At 39.0% G+C, this 19,981-nt stretch overlaps 1 protein-coding gene across 1 annotated transcript in view; it reads left to right on the top strand.

Annotated features, from left to right (window-relative positions):
* LOC135224647 (mitochondrial basic amino acids transporter-like) overlaps positions 1–19,667 on the top strand; it is a 33,417-nt gene extending 13,750 nt beyond the window's left edge. The window contains exons 2-7 of the mRNA XM_064263863.1: positions 3,249–3,292; positions 12,879–12,962; positions 14,433–14,551; positions 15,528–15,789; positions 16,295–16,459; positions 16,700–19,667. Of these exons, the coding sequence (XP_064119933.1) occupies positions 3,249–3,292; positions 12,879–12,962; positions 14,433–14,551; positions 15,528–15,789; positions 16,295–16,459; positions 16,700–17,254 (1,229 nt within the window). The 3' untranslated portion in view covers positions 17,255–19,667. The remainder of the gene's footprint in view (positions 1–3,248; positions 3,293–12,878; positions 12,963–14,432; positions 14,552–15,527; positions 15,790–16,294; positions 16,460–16,699) is intronic.
* Positions 19,668–19,981: the final 314 nt, after the last annotated feature.

Raw genomic sequence — 19,981 nt, 5'->3', positions numbered from 1 at the left:
AACTAGAATTTTGCTCGTTTTCAAATCTATAGTTTTGATTTTCTTTCTCATTTTATGAATCAGTTGTAAAATTCTAATCTCCCGTTGCCTCTTGTTTCGTCACTAAGGAGATTCTGCTTAAAACCAACTTTTTGACAGCCAGCCAGCGATCAAAAATGTTTCCTATAAACCAACACCAACTGAATACGAATGATAAAATAGTCGTCATCATCATCATCAGAATCCAAATTCATCTCGTTTCCTTTCCTTTTCCTTGGCGTCATCCTGACTCACCTCAAACGTCAGCGAGAGGGATTCCTCGAAGGATTCCTCGTATAAATCCTTCGTGTGTCTCCTTCGTTCCTGGAATCATATCCTCAGGCCGAAATGTGTCGCTTTTGCCCATGCGATTGGAATTTCTGTAGTGCAAGCGAACATGCAATACGTTACTACTTTTATGCTATTCTTCTTGTATTTTAATCCATTTTTATCTATTTATTTATTTTTTTAATAAGTTTGATCTCTTCTTTCTCTATTTCCCTTTACTTCTTCTTCTTGCTTGTTCCTAATGAACGCCATACTCTTTTGAAGCTCGAATTTCAAGTCAATGGCCCCCTTTGTGGGATTCTTCCATATAAATAGGGTTCATCTACTGAATAATAATAAAGAAAAATGCGCCTTAGTCAACTTACAAAAAGGCAAAGTAACGAGAACTGAAGGGATAAAGCTACCAGATGGGAGCAACATCAAACACATAGATGAGACAGGATACAAATACCTGGGAATAATGGAAGGAGGAGATATAAAACACCAAGAGATGAAGGACACGATCAGGAAAGAATATATGCAGAGACTCAAGGCGATACTCAAGTCAAAACTCAACGCCGGAAATATGATAAAAGCCATAAACACATGGGCAGTGCCAGTAATCAGATACAGCGCAGGAATAGTGGAATGGACAAAGGCAGAACTCCGCAGCATAGATCAGAAAACCAGGAAACAAATGACAATACACAAAGCACTACACCCAAGAGCAAATACGGACAGACTATACATAACACGAAAGGAAGGAGGGAGAGGACTACTAAGTATAGAGGACTGCGTCAACATCGAAAACAGAGCGCTGGGGCAATATCTGAAAACCAGTGAAGACGAGTGGCTAAAGAGTGCATGGGAAGAAGGACTAATAAAAGTAGACGAAGACCCAGAAATATACAGAGACAGGAGAAAGACAGAAAGAACAGAGGACTGGCACAACAAACCAATGCACGGACAATACATGAGACAGACTAAAGAACTAGCCAGCGATGACAATTGGCAATGGCTACAGAGGGGAGAGCTAAAGAAGGAAACTGAAGGAATGATAACAGCGGCACAAGATCAGGCCCTAAGAACCAGATATGTTCAAAGTACGATAGACGGAAATAAACATCTCTCCCATATGTAGGAAGTGCAATACGAAAAATGAAACCATAAACCACATAGCAAGTGAATGCCCGGCACTTGCACAGAACCAGTACAAAAAGAGGCATGATTCAGTGGCAAAAGCCCTCCACTGGAGCCTGTGCAAGAAACATCAGCTACCTTGCAGTAATAAGTGGTACGAGCACCAACCTGAAGGAGTGATAGAAAACGATCAGGCAAAGATCCTCTGGGACTATGGTATCAGAACGGATAGGGTGATACGTGCAAACAGACCAGACGTGACGTTGATTGACAAAGTCAAGAAGAAAGTATCACTCATTGATGTCGCAATACCATGGGACACCAGAGTTGAAGAGAAAGAGAGGGAAAAATGGATAAGTATCAAGATCTGAAAATAGAAATAAGAAGGATATGGGATATGCCAGTGGAAATCGTACCCATAATCATAGGAGCACTAGGCACGATCCCAAGATCCCTGAAAAGGAATCTAGAAAAACTAGAGGCTGAAGTAGCTCCAGGACTGATGCAGAAGAGTGTGATCCTAGAAACGGCACACATAGTAAGAAAAGTGATGGACTCCTAAGGAGGCAGGATGCAACCCGGAACCCCACACTATAAATACCACCCAGTCGAATTGGAGGAATGTGATAGAGCAAAAAAAAAAAAAAAATAATAATAATAATAATAATGCTCTTTTTGTGGGCTTGTTCCATATAAATAGAGTTCATCTACTGAATAATAATATTAATAATGATAATGATTTATCCTATGAATAATATTAATATAATAATAATAATAATAATAACCATGATTTAATTCTGAATGTTAATAATAATAATAATAATAATAATTGGAGGTTTTGTGGGCTTGTCACATGTAAATTGGGTTCATCTACTGAATAATAATAATATATAATAGTAATAATTGCCTGTTTTGTGGGCTTGTTCCATATAAATATGGTTCCCTTACTGAAAAATAAGAACAATAATGAAAGCACAATGACTGACATCTGCTTGAAAGAACTAACTGAAACTGGACCTCGCCGGACGGTATATACTCAATTTCGTCAGATATAGGCCCGTGACTGAAATTTCCCGGGGCAAGTCCGCTCGCCCAGTCGAGACTGGCCCAGTTTACTGGCCTTGCAGATATGATAAAATGCTTTCGGCGGAAATGAGCTGGGAATTGTGTGTTTTGTATGATAATGAGTCATAATGAAACAACAACAATAATAATAATAATAATAATATTCACCGATTTTGACCCTGTATATGATCATGACCTCTATAGGCGTTCAACTAGCCTTTTTAAATTAGCACGGAAAACCCCGCTATTCGGAAAATAGAGAAGAATCTCTGTTTAACGTTGCTGAAGTAGCCATTACTAATAATAATAATAATAATAATAATAATAATAAGAAGAAGAATATAGTATATGCCAGTGGAAATTGTACCCATAATCATAGGAGCACTAGGTACGATCCCAAGATCCCTGAAAAGGAATCTGGAAAAACTAGAGGCTGAAGTAGCTCCAGGACTCATGCAGAAGAGTGTGATCCTAGAAACGGCGCACATAGTAAGAAAAGTGTTGGACTCCTAAGGAAGCAGGATGCAACCCGGAACCCCACACTATAAATACCACCCAGTCGAATTGGAGGATTGTGATAGGCAAAAATAATAATAATAATAATAATAATAATAATAATAATAATAATAATAATAATAATAATAATAATAATAATAAAATATGAGGAGTTTTAGATCATGAGGCATTTTTGGTCAACAATATTGTCATGACGTTTTTATACCCTGCCTATATTAATTTCTTTTCTTTCTTTCTTTCAGGTTGTGCAGGTGTTGCAGTTGGTCACCCGTTTGACACAGTAAAGGTAAGATGTTAATTATGTATATTATATACATATGTATATATATGTGTGTATGTGCGTGTGTGTCCTGCTACGAGCCATCATAATTACTTCATAATCTTGTATTTGGCTCCGAGGGCTCTGCAATGACGAGCTTATCCCCCCCCCCAGTGTGGAGAATTCGAGAGGGCAATAAGAGGGCTTTGTGGTCATTACAATAACTTTATAATCTTGTATTTGGCTCCGAGGGTATGCAGTGACGAACTTATAAAAAAAGAAAAAAAAAAAAAGAAAAAAAAAGTGTGGCGAATTCGAGAGAACATACGACTGCTTTCCGGTCATTACAATCACATACGTATCTGGTAAAAGTGACAAGGTGATTCTGTGTAGTACATTCATAGTTATTCATTTTCCACCAAGACTTTTCGAGGAAGGGGAAAAAAAGAAAGAAAGTCAATCCGAATACCTGTCACTTTACGTCACAAGGTCTTGGAGTAAGTGTTGTGTTCTCCACGCATTCTATCAAAAGAAGAAGAAGAAGAAAGAGACTGAATAAATATGCATGTTATTACCTTGTCATACTCAACAAAAAATGCGGAAGCTATTGTTATTGCTCTTGTTGCTTTTAAAATGCTAATTCACGCACGACCAATGTTTTTTTGTTTAATTTTATTTAATAATTACCATCTCTTTATTATTATTATTATTATTATTATTATCATCATTATTCACAACCTATTCACATGGAACAATCCCACCAAATACAGAAAGAAGTGACCCAACTTATTAAAAAGAAAAATTAACAATGTAGATAAAAACGTACTAAATTGTAGGTTCCAATTACACGACTTCCTTCCTAAGTAGGTAACAGACGTCAACATCAGTTCTTCAGTACTTCCGACCTGTAGATTCTGTAATCTGGTCTCGTCCAGATTGATTTTGTATTCTGAAGGTCTGCGTGATATGAAAATCAGAACTTCTGTAAGCAGTGCTATGCAAATTTTCGGCACCTGAACACAGTTATTTATGCAACCACACATTTATACGTATACATATGTGTGTGTACGTATGTTATGCCCATTTTTAATTCCTAATTATTAAGATCAGATGATGTTTAAAACAAATTTTTCAGTCTAACTACTGAAATAACTTTATAAAGGTCGATTGCACATCTAAGCCTCAACTCTGCTCTTAGTCGTAGTTTCGGGTCTTATATAAGTAATTTTTTTTTTTTCATTTTGCAAAACCTTGCAAAGTCATGGCTGAATAAAGGTATACTAAGTGGCCCATAAATAGGCGGAGTTTAGTAGATCACGCCAGCCTCTTCTAACCAATAGAATACATCGCCTGAGATTCCCTCTATATATGGGAGACGGGAAATTCTCTACCTGGGGCAATGAGAGATGCAGTTTCAAAACAAGATTAAAAATATGGGGTGGGGGACGGGTGTGAGGGATAGAGGGAGGGAGACGGAGAAGAACCTCTTAGCAAATTAGACGCACTTCCATCTCACGAATCCAAAATGGGAGATGACGCAACGCTGTTTACATGTTTTCTTCTTCTTTCTGCATTCGCTAATGACGCCGAGTGATTGATTGTCGATTTGCGTGACCGTCTGTCCATTCAACATCTCAGAATTGTTGGATAATTTCAAAGTAATTTAGCTAAACACGGGAGAGTTCGTCCTGTTTTGAGATGTTTGAATATGAATTTCCATTTTCTGTAGCTTTTTTCCCGCCAATCGAGGGAAGTGCGTACTCTCAGTTGTCTATAAGTTTCTATTTATGTTTTCAGTCTCTCTCTCTCTCTCTCTCTCTCTCTCTCTCTCTCTCTCTCCAAGAACCTCGGCTAAACTGGTTCTTCTTGTTATCCTAACTTGAAAAGACACCTCATTAAACCGGAGGCTGTATTCTCACCGGATCTCTGCATCTAAGTATTTTTTTTCGAGACAATTACTCGGCTGTTCAGTCGATTATAGTTATATACACGAGTTCCAAGAAAAAGCATCGAGTGAATATCATGTCGAGTTTTATTTTTTTTAGTTTATGCATCTGCACGAAGCGAGTGGAGTAATTTTCCTGACTTTGTTGTAGAGCTGACCGGGATATAGGTCTAGGGCTCTAGGCTTTTGGTTTCTTCGTGTTTTCTCGTTCGAGTTTAAAAACTGCATGATTTCCTCGAGTTTATTTGTTTGGTTTTGGCAGGATAGATCTGCGTTTTGCCTTCCTCGTACCTGCTGTTTTTGAGTTTAATTCCCACCTCAGTCAAACGAGTCATAAGCGAATGCCACTTGGTCTAAATTTAAGCTTCGCAGTAGCACCACCATATTGCGTCATACGTAGCAAACAACTCACAGACCTGTATTGTAACAAGGACGCCTACAAATACAACCCAGTCTTCTCGTTGGTGTTCCTCATCCTCGTTCAATTGAAGGGCGAAAGAAAAGTCTATCGTAACCATAAGGCCATGTGAAGCGTTCTGAGAAGTTGGAAACAAATTCCTAGCTCAGTTTCTTTTCCTGCCTTCCATCCGCACAGCCTTATAGGATCAAGAAATTTGGAGGTTTTAGAAACCTTTTGGCCACTAGACGAAACTCCTAATGGGCACCTCATGACCTTTTGGTCCTATTTTTTATTAAGAATGTTTTTGAGGGCACCAGATGGCTCTTAGATTGTAATCTGATGTAGCAACTTTGATGAAAGTTTTTCTAAGCAGGAAATTTCTTTGTATACCTTATGTCATTCGTATTAGCTCTTTACTATTACTATTTACTACTGCTATTGCTGCTAGAAATAGTAACAGTATCGATATTGGAGTTCAAAGAGGGTCGATATTAGCGAAGTAGCCGTTGGAGAACCTTGCTGCTAACCAGGGTAAAACCAAGGCATTGGTATTTCTTCGCTCGAGTCCACCAGGCCTACTTTCCATGAACCCACAAGATTCTGAACGTTGGTTTTTTATTGAAAAAAAATGCAATGAGTTATGATAATGTAAGGTCTTTTGTATGCTTTTGACAATTACGATTTGTCGTTGAAGTTCCTCTTTGTACGTAGAACCTATTCGCAAAAATGTTTAGTGGACGGACCTCATAGGAGCCAACAGTCACTAGGGGGAAAACTCCAAGCCATATTCCGCTTCGGGCGGGGTTCACGCAAGCCGACCTTTATATGGAGACTCCCCCTCCTTCCTTCTAATCCTTTTTCCTTCGATATATCTGGGAAAAGGTCAATGAAACGGTGGGAGCAGCGTTCAGTAGACTTCCCTGTGGCAAACCATCCACGCTTATGTTGTTATCCAAGTGCAGCCTGGCTTGCAGGTGTAGTGTAGGGTATTCGGTGAAACTAGACTCTATTGTCACTTGATAATTTTGGATAGACTGTTTGGTTAGCTGCTTGGCTTTTCACAGTCAGTCAGTCAGTAAGAGAGAGAGAGAGAGAGAGAGAGAGAGAGAGAGAGAGAGAGAGAGAGAGAGAATTTCTTACCGTACTGACATTACGAAGCTCACTAGACCTATGTTCAAAGAAACCAAGATGGCTCGTCACGGAAACTATTACCTACATTCATCCCCTGCGTCTTTTTACGTCAGTGACGTACAACCTACGTCGTGAAATCTCTTCAGTCCCACTTATCAGAAATTCCCAAAGAAGTAACAGCTCAGAGAGGCGAGGACCCCGAGGAGAAAAACTAGGAGTGGTCGGGGTAGGGGACCCTGATCTTAGACCTGATTCATTTCTTCGTTGCTGGCTGGCTGGCTAATCTTTATGCAAGTCACCTCGTGCAGTTTGGCGGTACAGTTATCTATTAGAATTAATCAGAAGTAGCCTAGTATATGGTTAGGTTTGGGCGAGAAAAGGGGTAATTATATATATATATATATTATATATATATATATATATATATATAGCTATATATACATACACAAGCTATAAAACATAAAACTTCGTCAGATGAAAAATTTACAGTGGTGTAAAAGTAAGTATATATATATATATATATATATATATATATATATATATATATATATATATATATATATACGCCACTGGGGATTTCTTCATCAACATTAGTAAAATTACACACGAAAGACACATTGATGTGAAATGGACAAAAGACAAAAATGATTAATTTGCAAAGCAAAGAAAAATCAAGTAAAGAAATGGGGATGAATTAGTAAAAAAAAAAAAAAAAAAAAAAAAGATTATTGAAGGAACTCAAGGTTCACCTTGACGTATGCCCTGGCATGTGTGTGTAAGCAGTTATTTTGCCCTTTTATGGAGAATGAATATTACTGGTTCATGTCCAGAAAAAAAAAGTGAAAGTGTGTACCCACCTTTTCTGTACATCCCAGAAAGTGGCACGAGAAATAAAAAATATTTGAGATTTGTTACCTTCCATTACTTCTTTCAAATATACACTGAAATACTCTTTGGAAGCTTGAATTTCAAGTTAGTGGCTCCCTGGGGTGGGATTGTTCCACATGAAAAGGGTTCATACTATTAATAACGATAATGGTAATAATGATAATTTTCAGTTTTATCAGTTTCATTACCTTTATTTTAAAGAAGACCATAAAATGAGTAGTTGGCGGACATTAAAGTTATCCTGTGGAACAGACAAATAAAATATTCGTTTTTCAATTCTCATTGATCAGTCATTCAACAAAAGGACTTTTAACAAAATTTCGTACGTCAAAGGATAAAGTATTATCTCCGTCTGTCAACAATTACCATCGTTTTAATTTTACAACGAAAAGAAATTTACTCTCACATTGCGAAATATCTCGAGCGAGACAGTAACAGCTGGAAGAGTTGAACTCTCACAAAGAGATTAAAAGTAAGAAAAAAATAATATTGGAACGCAAGCATCCTTCCGCGAGGCAAGGTAGTTTTCCATCACTCGGTGTCGTACACACACACACACACACACACACACATACACACACTTTCGACTGGAAATGGTTTCTTCAGAAATAATGCCCCGCCCCCTCCGTCTCTCTATCTCTTCAACCTTGAGTTTTTAATTCGTCAAATCCTGGAGATAGATTACGAATTTTATTCATAGATTATACATAATTTTTTCTCTCTCTCAAACCTTGACATCCTTTTCTCTTGTAATAGTTTTTCCATTTTTATTTCCGCTTTTCTAGCTCATGTGGATTGCTTTTCTAATAATGTGATATATATCTATACGTATATATATATGTAGGTGTATATATATTTATATATATTTGTACCTCGAGCTTCAAAATTATGTATGAAAAGTACTACGGAGACAATAGGCTATTTAGTATACTATTCAGGCAATAATTCTCCCCCAAATTACTTGAGATTCTGTCTCTCTTTCTATGTATGTATTCCTGTCCATATAACCTGAACACGTTGCAAAATGTAATGAGAAAATGATTAGCAGGCGCCAGTGTTCCTGATGCATTATTAGTTGTGCCAGAAACACCTCTTGAGCAACCAGAGGTGTGTCTGATGTTGGTGTAGAAGTGTGTGTTATACACCCCCGCTTGATCAGTAAAACCGAAGCGAATAATGGTGTGTAATTCACCATTAAGCTTTGTTTTTTAACAGTGGATTCACGCACAGGTTTTTATTTTTTTTTAATGTTCAGTGCTTGCCTGAGCTTGAGTGCTTGCTTACCGAGTACTCAGGCAAAGAGAGAGAGAGAGAAGAGAGAGAGAGAGAGAGAGAGAGAGAGAGAGAGAGTTTCTGTAAAGGCAGTTTTGATTTGATCTTTGCTGTTAAACGTAGCGATTCCGTCATCAACGGAATATTGCTTCGATGTGCTTCTTAGCTGACTCCAAATGAAATGAGTTTTTCTTGCAGAATAACTGCAGGTGTTGGGCTCTCTCTCTCTCTCTCTCTCCTTCTCTCTCTCTCTCTGATAGCCTCCAAAATATTCTAACGTGCTTGGTATTCATGTTATGCTAGTTACTTCAGTTGGAAGTTATGGCAGCTGATAAGTCTAGAAGTCCACTTCAGTTGGAAAGTTATGGCAGCTGATAAGTCTAGAAGTCCACTTCAGTTGGAAAGTTATGGCAGCTGATAAGTCTAGAAGTCCTGCAAATTCTTTCTGATAAACTTCTCCTGGAAGATGGTTCGGTTTTGATAAGAAGAAGAAGAAGAAGAAGAATAACAACAACAACAGCCTCCTGCTGCTGCCTGCCCTTCCAGCACCAGCAGCAACAGCGGCAGCGGCGCCGCCGCCGCACTGGAACACCCTTCCCTAGGGGCCATGAACACGTGTGGCCCGGGCAGCTGATCACGTGATCGCACCTTGGAAGGAGCGCAGGGGAGCAAGTCATGACTCCTCGGTGGTTTGGGTCTCTCTCTCTCTCTCTCTCCCTCCACATGGGGCCCTCGTGGGACTTGAACCTCCTCCCTCTGCAGCAGAGTGGTTCTGATTTCACCTCCCGTCTCTTGTACCCCTTTTGGAAAGTGTGCCCATAGTGCGTTTACTTTGCCAAGATCGCTGTGGTGTGGCTTTTACAGATATCATACCTTGCCAATTTTCATGTTATGGTAATCATATTAGCTTCATGGAGTCTATTGAAATAGTTTTCATTTCTTGAAATGTAGTTCTTTGTTTGCATCAGATATTTTGAATATATCTTATTTCATATATTCTTCGTTAAAACCTCAGTTTCATTAATGAAAATGAAGATATGGCATATTTTTTTCCCCGGCGATGCCAGATCTGAGTTTAGGGGTCTTATGATTTTTAAGAGGATTTAAAAGGTCATGGTCAATATCATTAAAGGATACTCGCACTCGATCACCCACTGTGAAAAGTATGGACAGCCCAGCCCAAGTGACTCCCGTAAACGTCTTCACCCACCACCTGAGGCAAGGAAATAGTCTATAATTTCCTGAAATACTTCATTTTATGAAAACATCATGAAGGTCCTGTAACTGATGTTTCGAAGGCTATCCAGATAACATCTGAAGAAAGAGAGGCGGGAAATATAGTGGAATCTCCATTGTTTCAAAAAAGAAAAGAGAAAGCGAGTCCTGTGACTGACGGATAATTTTGATAAAAATGTTATGCAAAGAAGGAATGAGTGGTTGTCTTTTCTAAGGGCACAATAGATCGATTGACATATGAATTTATGTTTCAAGCCCAAACACCGGAGCCAACAGGCCATTCAGCGCATCTATAATTATAGAAAGAGAAAGGAATAGAATCGGGAATGAAAAAAAAAAAGTTAACAGCGAAGAAGCAACCCTTTCCCTCGACAACCAAGGTCTAAAGCGAATCCTCCTAAGAAGGATTATATCTGCGGGAAGCATTTAGTGGGACTTACATACCCGTAGATATGACAACTCTGCCTTTTCTACCTGGCCACACCAGAGCGATCTTAGAAAAGTAAACGCACCATAGTAGTAGTTTAGTTTGAAGGTGTGGAATAGACCTATATTCACATCCCGCATGTCAACACTGGAGAAATTCCTCGATGTATTTGATCGTATTTTCTTATTTCATATTCATTCAAAGAAAAGACTTTGACTAGATGTTCTGGGCTAAGCTGGTCCGTATAGTAGGCGCCATAACCACAAATAATTAAGAGATGGCGTGTGTCGAAACAAATCTCTGAAAGGAGCATTCGGAAATTTGATCATCTATTCGGAACGAGCCTAATTTGCACAGACATACTTCGCAAAGCAGATGTTCCTGACATTTTGTGAGCAGAGTTGCAAAGGATAGCTGGCAAATCTTGTCTGTCAGGTTTGAGATTTTGTGATTCCTCCGTTATAGATTATTTCTTATTCAGTCATTCCTAGTACCACTGGTACTATTATATTTTTTGCCAGATAATAGTAGTAATTAATGTTTTCAGTACCTACATGTATTCGGGATGATATATTTCACTATGGACCAGTTATCTTGCTTGTATCAAAGGAATTTACCGAGTTTCTCTACCGCGCCATCAGACATTTCATTCAGTGATCGCTGGTTTGGTGGCTAGCGTCGTGGTAAGCCGTTCAGATGTGGTGGGTTCGCCTCTCTCTCCCCTATGGACGATGAAAAAAATATCACATGATCAGTTACTGCCCGTTCGGTGGGATCGTTCCATGTGAATAGGTTTCATCTACTGAATTTAATTATTATTAATAATAGTAATCTGCCAAAAAGTTACAATAGTCTGTCTAGAATGTCATGAAACATCGAGTAGGTTTGCGACGATGCCAAACTTCCTCAAGACTTTTAATCTGACTCAAGCTTATCCCAGCATCCTTTTATTCCGTGTCCTTTAATACGGTCGTAAAATTTCCTTTTTAATCCCATAATCTGAATCTTTCCAGTCACACAAAAGCTGAATGGTTGTTGTGGATTAAGTTGACCTTGTGTTTCGAAAACAGCTCATAAAGTTGATTATTCTGTTTATTTTAAAAACATTCATGTAAAAAAAATTTCTTAAGGAAGAGTTCGAGTCCTTTAATACATATCACAGTTTTTCTACAACTTTTAAGAGATCCATCTCAGATGAAAATAAATGTTAACGTTCTGTACCCTACGATCAATCTAGTTCAGTACAATACTGGAATCTTAATGTACTAAATGTTTTCGAGCTTTATTACTCATAAAGCTTTAACTTGTATTCTTTATATAATTTGAATTCTGATTGAATCAGTTTATATTTGAACATTATCAAATTAGTTATAAGGTTCTTGAAGATATCTGTAGCCTGGCATCGTCATTCTCTCTCTCTCTCTCTCTCTCTCTCTCTCTCTCTCTCTCTCTCTCTCTCTCACCATATTTGTTGTAGAATTGATGAATGTGCCAAACATCAAATATTTCATAATATAATATTTTTCTCCATTAAAACAATTTCTTGGATGTTAGGATAATGAAAAGATAAAATTAATAGACATTTTCTTTAAAATAAGCCAGTTTTAGTTAAAAAAGAAAAAAAAAAAGTCTTTCTCCCTTTTGAAGTACTCGTGGACATTGAATATGACTTCTCGTGTCTGAGCACTTAATTGCTCCCGTGGGGAGCCTTCCATCTTAAACCGTCACGCTTGGGTATCAGAACCAAAGTGATAAGCTACTTACCCTTCCTGACCTGAGACAGAGAGAGATGTGGCAAAGTGTATGCCAAATCTACACTGTTTTTTCGCCTTGAGTGAGATTTAATGAATGAAATTGGCGCAAAGCGGCAACGTCGGAAACCTACTCTATGTTTCATGACATTCTGGACAGACTATAGCCAAAAGCTCTATAACCATGTTTCTTAAAGTGTGGTCCGCGGGACCCACAAATGTTCCAAGGATGATTTGGCCGTCGGTATCAGATAAATTTTAGGCTAAAACGCGGCTCAATTTGTGTGCAAAATTGCAAAATTTATGTGCAAAATGGCTAAATTTATATTCAAAACTGCCAAATTAATAATGTTGTGAAAGACATTTTAAGTAAAATGTAAACATATATGTTGAAGGTAAGCGATTAATAGATAATTCAGTAGCAATTTTAGTACTATACATTATACCCTGAAAACACTTTCAAAAACCCAAGAGGGCAATTATCATAATAATGGGTCCGAAAGATGAGTAATTTTATGATAGTTTTAGAAACACTTCTCTACAATAACAAACTTCTTTTTTAGGTTCGCCTTCAGACGCAGGATTTCCTGAACCCCAAATACCGAGGGACATGGCACTGCTTCAGCGATACCATCAAGAAGGAATCGGTGAGTTAAAAATTTTTCCCGCTTTTTTTTTGTGTATGATTATGATCACGTTTCATGAGCGCGTGAGATGTTAACGTTGACTTGACCAGCTTAAAGAAGATGAAGAGAGAGAGAGAGAGAGAGAGAGAGCCAAGTAGTTTAGTGAATACATTTCCTAATTCATGGAATAAACAGGTGTGTGCGTGTGTGTTGCAGCTTTTTGGTATTGCCGTGGCGAGAGTGGTCGAACGAATGCATTAGATAAGCGCGTGTATGATATAGCGCTTCACGACAGTCAGCTATATTGCTTTTCTTTTTTGAGCCACCCACACACCGGTGCTTCCACCTTTTTTAATACATGAATGACATACAGAGTTATACATATGCACAGACGGGTTCACAGCGAGAACGAAATACGGACACTTTTCTGACACGTACTAGTACAAATCACACACAGCGTCCAACACTAGAACTTGCATTTCCTTTTCAAATGTCAAACTTTAAAAGATCTCGTTGAATTTTTTTTTCAGTACTTGTTAACGAAGCGCTGATTTCGCCGAGCGAACATTATGTAAAGATTCGTCCAAAAACTGGTTTTGCAGTTTGCCCTGAAGAAAAAACTGATTTACTTCTTAAAAAAAAACTAAGTTACTTTTTTTGCAACAATCTGACTGCACTTTACGGCAGTTCAGAAAGCGGTCACTTTAGTATAAATAATTTTGTAGTCTCATTCTCATTGATTGTTATCGACTTTGCAAAACGGAACGAAAAAATGCGCTAGTTATCTACGTAACCATTTTCCCATCAATAGTTATCTACGTAACCATTTTCTCCATCAATTCGTAGTTATTTATCGATATATTGAAGCTAATTAAGACCACTTGTTGGTAGGTAGTTGTTCAGAAACCTCCCAGTTTATGATGGGGCGTAAAATTGACCCCAGTTGCTAGGTAAAAATCATTAAAATAATAACATTAGTAATAATATAAATTACGGGTTAGAGAAAGTTATGCTACTATTACAGATGCTAGTTCTAGTATACTAATAACAGTAAAACTAATAATTCATTCGACGATGAATTGCAGAAATGCACAAAAATGAAATCTGCTCAGGATTACTATACGAAGAGCTCGACCTTTGAAGTTTTCTTAAATAATTATTTTCTTCGTGCAAGTCCTAAGTATCCAGTTACCGCATGACATTTTAAAGAAAATATCGTATTCTATATAACTTCTGCAACTTGAGTAAACGGAAAAAACGTTGTCTAAAAAAAAACGTTAAGTCTAGAAAAAAAAAAAAAAGTCTAGATCTACTGCCGCGACTCTGGTGCATATTCTCCATCATATGCAGCGCCAGCATAAAAACATACGAACATCTACACCCACGCACGCTTCACTTGTTCAGCACGCCACAGAGAGACACTGTACACATACGCATACACATACACACACACCCCTTCCCCTCTGTCTAACTTTTGGCTGTGGGTGGCAGGTTCGAGGTCTCTACAAGGGAATGTCTTCGCCGATGGCAGGCGTAGCCGTGGTCAACGCTATCGTATTCGGCGTCCAGGGCAACATGGCCAGATACATGAAGAACCCCGACTCCTTAAGGTAGATTTCAAGAAGCTGTTGCTTCCTCCTCCTCCTCCTCCTCCGGGGGCCTTCCCCCCTTCCCAACGGAAGCCCTCAGGCATGCTGTGCTATGTTGTCATTGCAAATGAAAAGCTAAATATTGTCACTTGGGGTTCCAACGGGGTCATGCAGGGCTTTAAGACAGATTAAATATTATGGAAAAGTGATTCATCTATTTTTCCTTGATTCGATGAGAGCTTTTGAGGTTTCATTTCATCAGTCATTGTTGCTCTCCTTTCAGTAAGGTCATAGTTCATGTTTCTGTATAGCCTACACTTCCAAGCAATTACAATTTCATTTATACAAGTAATTTCAAGGGATCTATGTTATGTTCATTGTATCTGTGTCCTGTATATTCATGAAAGATGCGACTATATTAACACAACATGCACTTTTGAACGGGTCATGTAAAATACCATGCATCCAGCTCTGCTGTAGCAAGCAGGTTCGAAATGTCCCTTAAAATCAATGTGAAACTGGTTCAGTGATGTCATTCCATACTGAATATGCTTCCAGTAAAGTTTGCTGTAAAATCTAGTGTTATTTTATCTAAAATTATAATTATTTACATTTCAGCTAATGAAATATTTCAGATTAGTTAAAAAAAAAAAAACTTTTGTTAGAGTCATCTGACACCAGATCTGTGTCTGAGATTTAACCTCCCACTGAACATAAAGACGAATTAGGTTGCTCAATTTTTCCAGTTTGAAAGCAGCCCGTGTTTTCACATCATTCCTGAATATCTAAGTTCACAGAGATGCATTTCACAGTTTTGGTCTCGAATGACATAACCACACCATCCAGAGAGAATCATTCCAGAACAGTTGCACTGCTGCCGGCTGGAACTGCATCTTACCTCCAAGAAGGGGCGCTCGCCCGTTCTTGGACGTAGGATGCAGTAGCGGGCACACCAGTGCTAGAGAATGCCGCTAACGCAGCCATCTCATGACTCCAGATCACAGACACTGGCAGGAGCCACTGCTGGTTTCTTCCAAGCCTTCGTCACGTCTCCCATGGAACTGGTCAAGACGCGCGTGCAACTCCAGACGGAAGCTGCAGCGACGCCGACAGCTTCGTTATCCACAGCTTCTTCTTCTTCTTCGACCATCACAGCCTCTCGTAGTTATGACAGCCCCCTTGATTGCCTGAGGAAGATCTACACCACTGAAGGGTTCAAAGGGCTGTTCAGGGGACAGCTCATCACTCTCGTGAGAGATGTAAGTTGGTTTCATCCGTGCACACTAGAGAAACAATTCAGACGAGTTGCCTGCTCTAAGAACCTACTCTTAATAAGCCATTAGGTCTAATTATGAAAAGTTGTATCACATGTAAACAAGTATTAAGATTGAAGATGTAACAGAAATAGGAAATTTAGTCAAGAGACGAATTAAGAAAAATTATGACTCTTTCGTTTTTATTAGTCTTTAGAGCAGAAACCGTTTGAGATAAGATAAAACAGTACGCTTTCAATAGCAAACCGTATCAATGACTTTCAAATGTCATACTACAGCAAAGGTTTTAATCTTCGATGCCTCATTTTCAATAATGGAATTAGAATCTCTTGGCCGATTTCTCACCATGGCAACACCTGCTTGAGTCATATTAATTTCGTCAAACGCTTATAATTCAGTTATTCCTTTTATACAATATATAGAGGTTCTGGCTTAAACCTTCTGGAATGGCGTTCAGAAAAAGTAACATAACTTATTATGATGCCCTTAGGTTCCTGCTCTTTCGACGTACTTCTTCACATACGAATATCTTGCCCAGAAGTGGAGCTCTGACGGGTACGTGTCGGCTCCAGTTGTCCTCGGTGCAGGGGGCATGGCTGGCATCGCCTCTTGGGTACTGACATACCCTATTGACGTCGTTAAATCTAGACTTCAGGTGAGTGCAGCTCAGTTCACTTCGTTCTCTTCGGTTAGTTGAAATGAAGATGGTGTTACCTTTGGACATTGCTCCATTTCAGTCATTATAATTTAGCAAGAATTAGTCTTTACAGAATTATTTGCGTTAGTTTACAGAATTATTAACGCAACTAACGCAGCTACTTCGAAGTTCATTTGAATGGAAACTAACTAAATGGGCCTGGAGTTTTAAGTGTCTAAACAACATTCTTTATTCTAGGCCGATGGCGTCGGAGGAATCAACAAATACAACGGCGTGATCGACTGCATACGGGCAAGTGTAGCCCAGGAAGGTCTAAGCGTCTTGAGCCGCGGCCTGTTATCCACCATCATTCGCGCCTTCCCAGTCAATGCGACCACCTTCGCCGTGGTCACCTGGACTCAGCGCCTCTTCCACAAGGAAGGAGAAGACGACCTGCACAGCGACACCTGGAAGGAGGTCCTCGCCGTCGGGGAGAACCTGGTGGAAGCCGCCAAGGTGCCCATTCCCGCGTTCCTCAACTTGAAGGCGCCAGCCACCATCCGCACCTTCACTCCTCTCTTGCCCCAAGTCAGGCTTTCGTGTAGCTGCGAGAACCTCAGTTGTAAGACTAACATATCGAGTGCCATCAAAAACAGACTGCCGGAAATTCTCCTGTGCTCGGAGAGTGCCAGAATGTCAGACTCTCAGTGTCAGAACGCAGCTTGGATGAGAACCAGTGATCAGATTCTCTCGTCTTGTTCGTCTCTTAGTGCTCTAACGAGACGTCAACACAATCTCAGCAACGCGCTATAGTTTTTTTTTTCTTTCTTTTTTATTTAAATTCGCTCGCTCAGACCAAAAGATTATTTTGTTATAGGTAGAGTTAGTTATTTTTATATAATCATGATCATCATCACTCAAAACGACTTGTTCGATTTTTATTTTTTTGTTGCAATGGCAAACCGCTCTGCAGCCTGGCAGAGCAAAACCCTTGATATTATCATCTCTTCGTCATATCACCGCTGTTATTTTGTTTTTACTTTCTAAGAGAGAGAGAGAGAGAGAGTCTGACTCCTGGTGAGTCGTGTTACTATTTTTTTTTAAGAGGTTGTTTCCTACACAAGTTATACAATCTGTATGAAATCCGATTGGCGTTTCCGCTGTTAGTGGCTGATGTGGGATGCAATTAGCTAGTTCGTAATTCATTGTATTTAAAATTAAGATTACTGCGGGATATTTCAAGGAAGGGGCAGGAATCAACAACCCTTTCAGGGTACCTAACTACCTACAGCCAGTCAACTGTCATACAGTGAGTAGTGACTGCACTGCTGCCTGTGCGGTTAGTCGCTGCGACTACAATCTGTTGAGAAATTCAGTCCATTTTGCATAAGAAATTTTTTTTTCTCTTCTAGCTTCTGACCATCTGAAGGGATTACGAATAAAATATCAACATTGCAATAGCTGTTTGTTCCTTTTTAGAAGAACAAAAGGATGTGAATTCTGAACAGCCAACTGAAACCTTCATGAACCTTCGACTTGAAATATCCCATAAACACATTAGAAATAGATTGGATTATTTGTCGTGGATGCAAATGTTCTTAGGCTACATTAGCCATATTTAAATAGGAATATGTATATACTATATACAAGTGTACATAAGATGACTACGCTGCCGTTGGAAACACTTGAGACGTTAGAAGCTCGATATTATTCATTTCTTACGTGGTGCACGAGGCATTTCTTTGGTGCTAATTAATCTAGAGAACTTTTCTAGTACGTACTGTAGTACCACAGCAACGCACACAGATAAGCATATTTACACGCGCGCGCGCGCGCGTCACCTATCACGCCATTCAAATGTGAGCAGATACTGTATCGTATGAGACTGAGCACAATAGAATCATCTTTCCTTTATTATTTTTTTATTCGCGTATGGCTTCCTGCATTTTTGAAATAATTTTCTTAGTAATTATGAATTTGGTGATTGAAAAATGGAGTTTTTAAGAACGATGACGAGGAAAGGCCAGCAATAGTTTATATTTAAATAACCGTAGATTGAACGTTCCCATACGCTGCTCTAGACCTATACTTTTGTCATCGTCATCATCTCTCGGCACAATCACATTCATTTTCCGTTTATCGAGGCCATAAACATCGTTCAATTTTATTTAAAGATTCGTCACGCTGCAGAGGAGTTCCCCGATATCGCTGGAATAATTCGTGGCAAAGAGTTTCCACTGCGTTCGTAAATTAACGCCCCGGTGGGACAATCGCTTTCAGTTTTGCTCAAAATACATTTCAGTGCGTTATGTTGTTGTTGTTGTTGTTGCTGATGCTGTTGTATTTGTTGGTCTTGTTATATATTCTTGTTATTTCTTAAGCTGAGAAGAAGAAGTTTTGAAAGGAAGAGGGAATAATGTCACCTCCAAGAAGGAGTTTAAGAAGAAGGGGAAGGTGACAGGAGGAAGAGGCAATGAATGACCCCTCCTTCCAAAATGAGAAAAAAACTTAAAATAAAAAAAAAGCATTTTCTCTTACTGTGATAGGCTAGCTGTTCGTGAAACTGCTGCCCCGTGCCCCAATTATTGCCCGCGAATGCCTCGTAAATATAACCGCAAATGCGTCGTAGATATTTTATGGCAGATGCGTCGTAAACATAACCCCCCAAATGCGTCACGGATGTCTATCAAAGATATTCCGCTCCACATAGACTGATACAAGCGACGACGCTGAGTTCCTCGCGCAAGACGAACGCACGATAACGTTATCTCTGTGGTTGCTGACAGTAAGTCAGTCGATAATTCTCTAGGACTTTGTTATACGTTGGTTGCAATCCTTCGTCCATGCTTATGAATTATATCCAAACTCGAGCGGAGACACATTTGTCGCTGTAGTTTTAAGTTGTAGCTGATTTCCTAATACCCAATAATTCTTCTGCCAGATTGGCGGGAGCAATAGAGTAAAATCGGTTATAAAATTTCCTGCCTACACTACATCGATGAGGCAAATAGTAATGAATTAAAGTAGCATGAAAAAAATGCTTTCTGTAAGACACGAGGAATGTGACTTTATTTAAGTGCCAAATTACAAAATGAAAATTATATTTTGTCAGTGTTTTGTATGAGGGCAAACTAGTGTTTTTAAATATCCAATAAGAAAAAAAAAAAAACTACATTCCGACACTGGAGTGTAGCTATGGTTGATAAAATGTATTTGGATAATCAAATTATTGTTTTATTATATCCTGAAGTTTGAAGAATGAAAAGTAAGATAAAGATTTTTTTTATTAAGTGACTGTAATAAATCACGTGCTACTATACAGGGGCTGTTTTTAGTCTACGTGAAATAATTTTTTTTTTTTTTCTATCACAGTCCTCCAATTCGACTGGGTGATATTTATAGTGTGGGGTTCCGGGTTACATCCTGCTTCCTTAGGAGTCCATCACTTTTCTTACTATGTGCGCCGTTTCTAGGATCATACTCTTCTGCATGAGTCCTGGAGCTACTTCAGCCTCTAGTTTATCTAGATTCCTTTTCAGG

The sequence above is a fragment of the Macrobrachium nipponense genome, chromosome 12 (assembly GCF_015104395.2).
Source record: "Macrobrachium nipponense isolate FS-2020 chromosome 12, ASM1510439v2, whole genome shotgun sequence".
Lineage (NCBI taxonomy): Eukaryota > Metazoa > Arthropoda > Malacostraca > Decapoda > Palaemonidae > Macrobrachium > Macrobrachium nipponense.
This window is presented reverse-complemented; position numbering and strand designations above follow the sequence as displayed.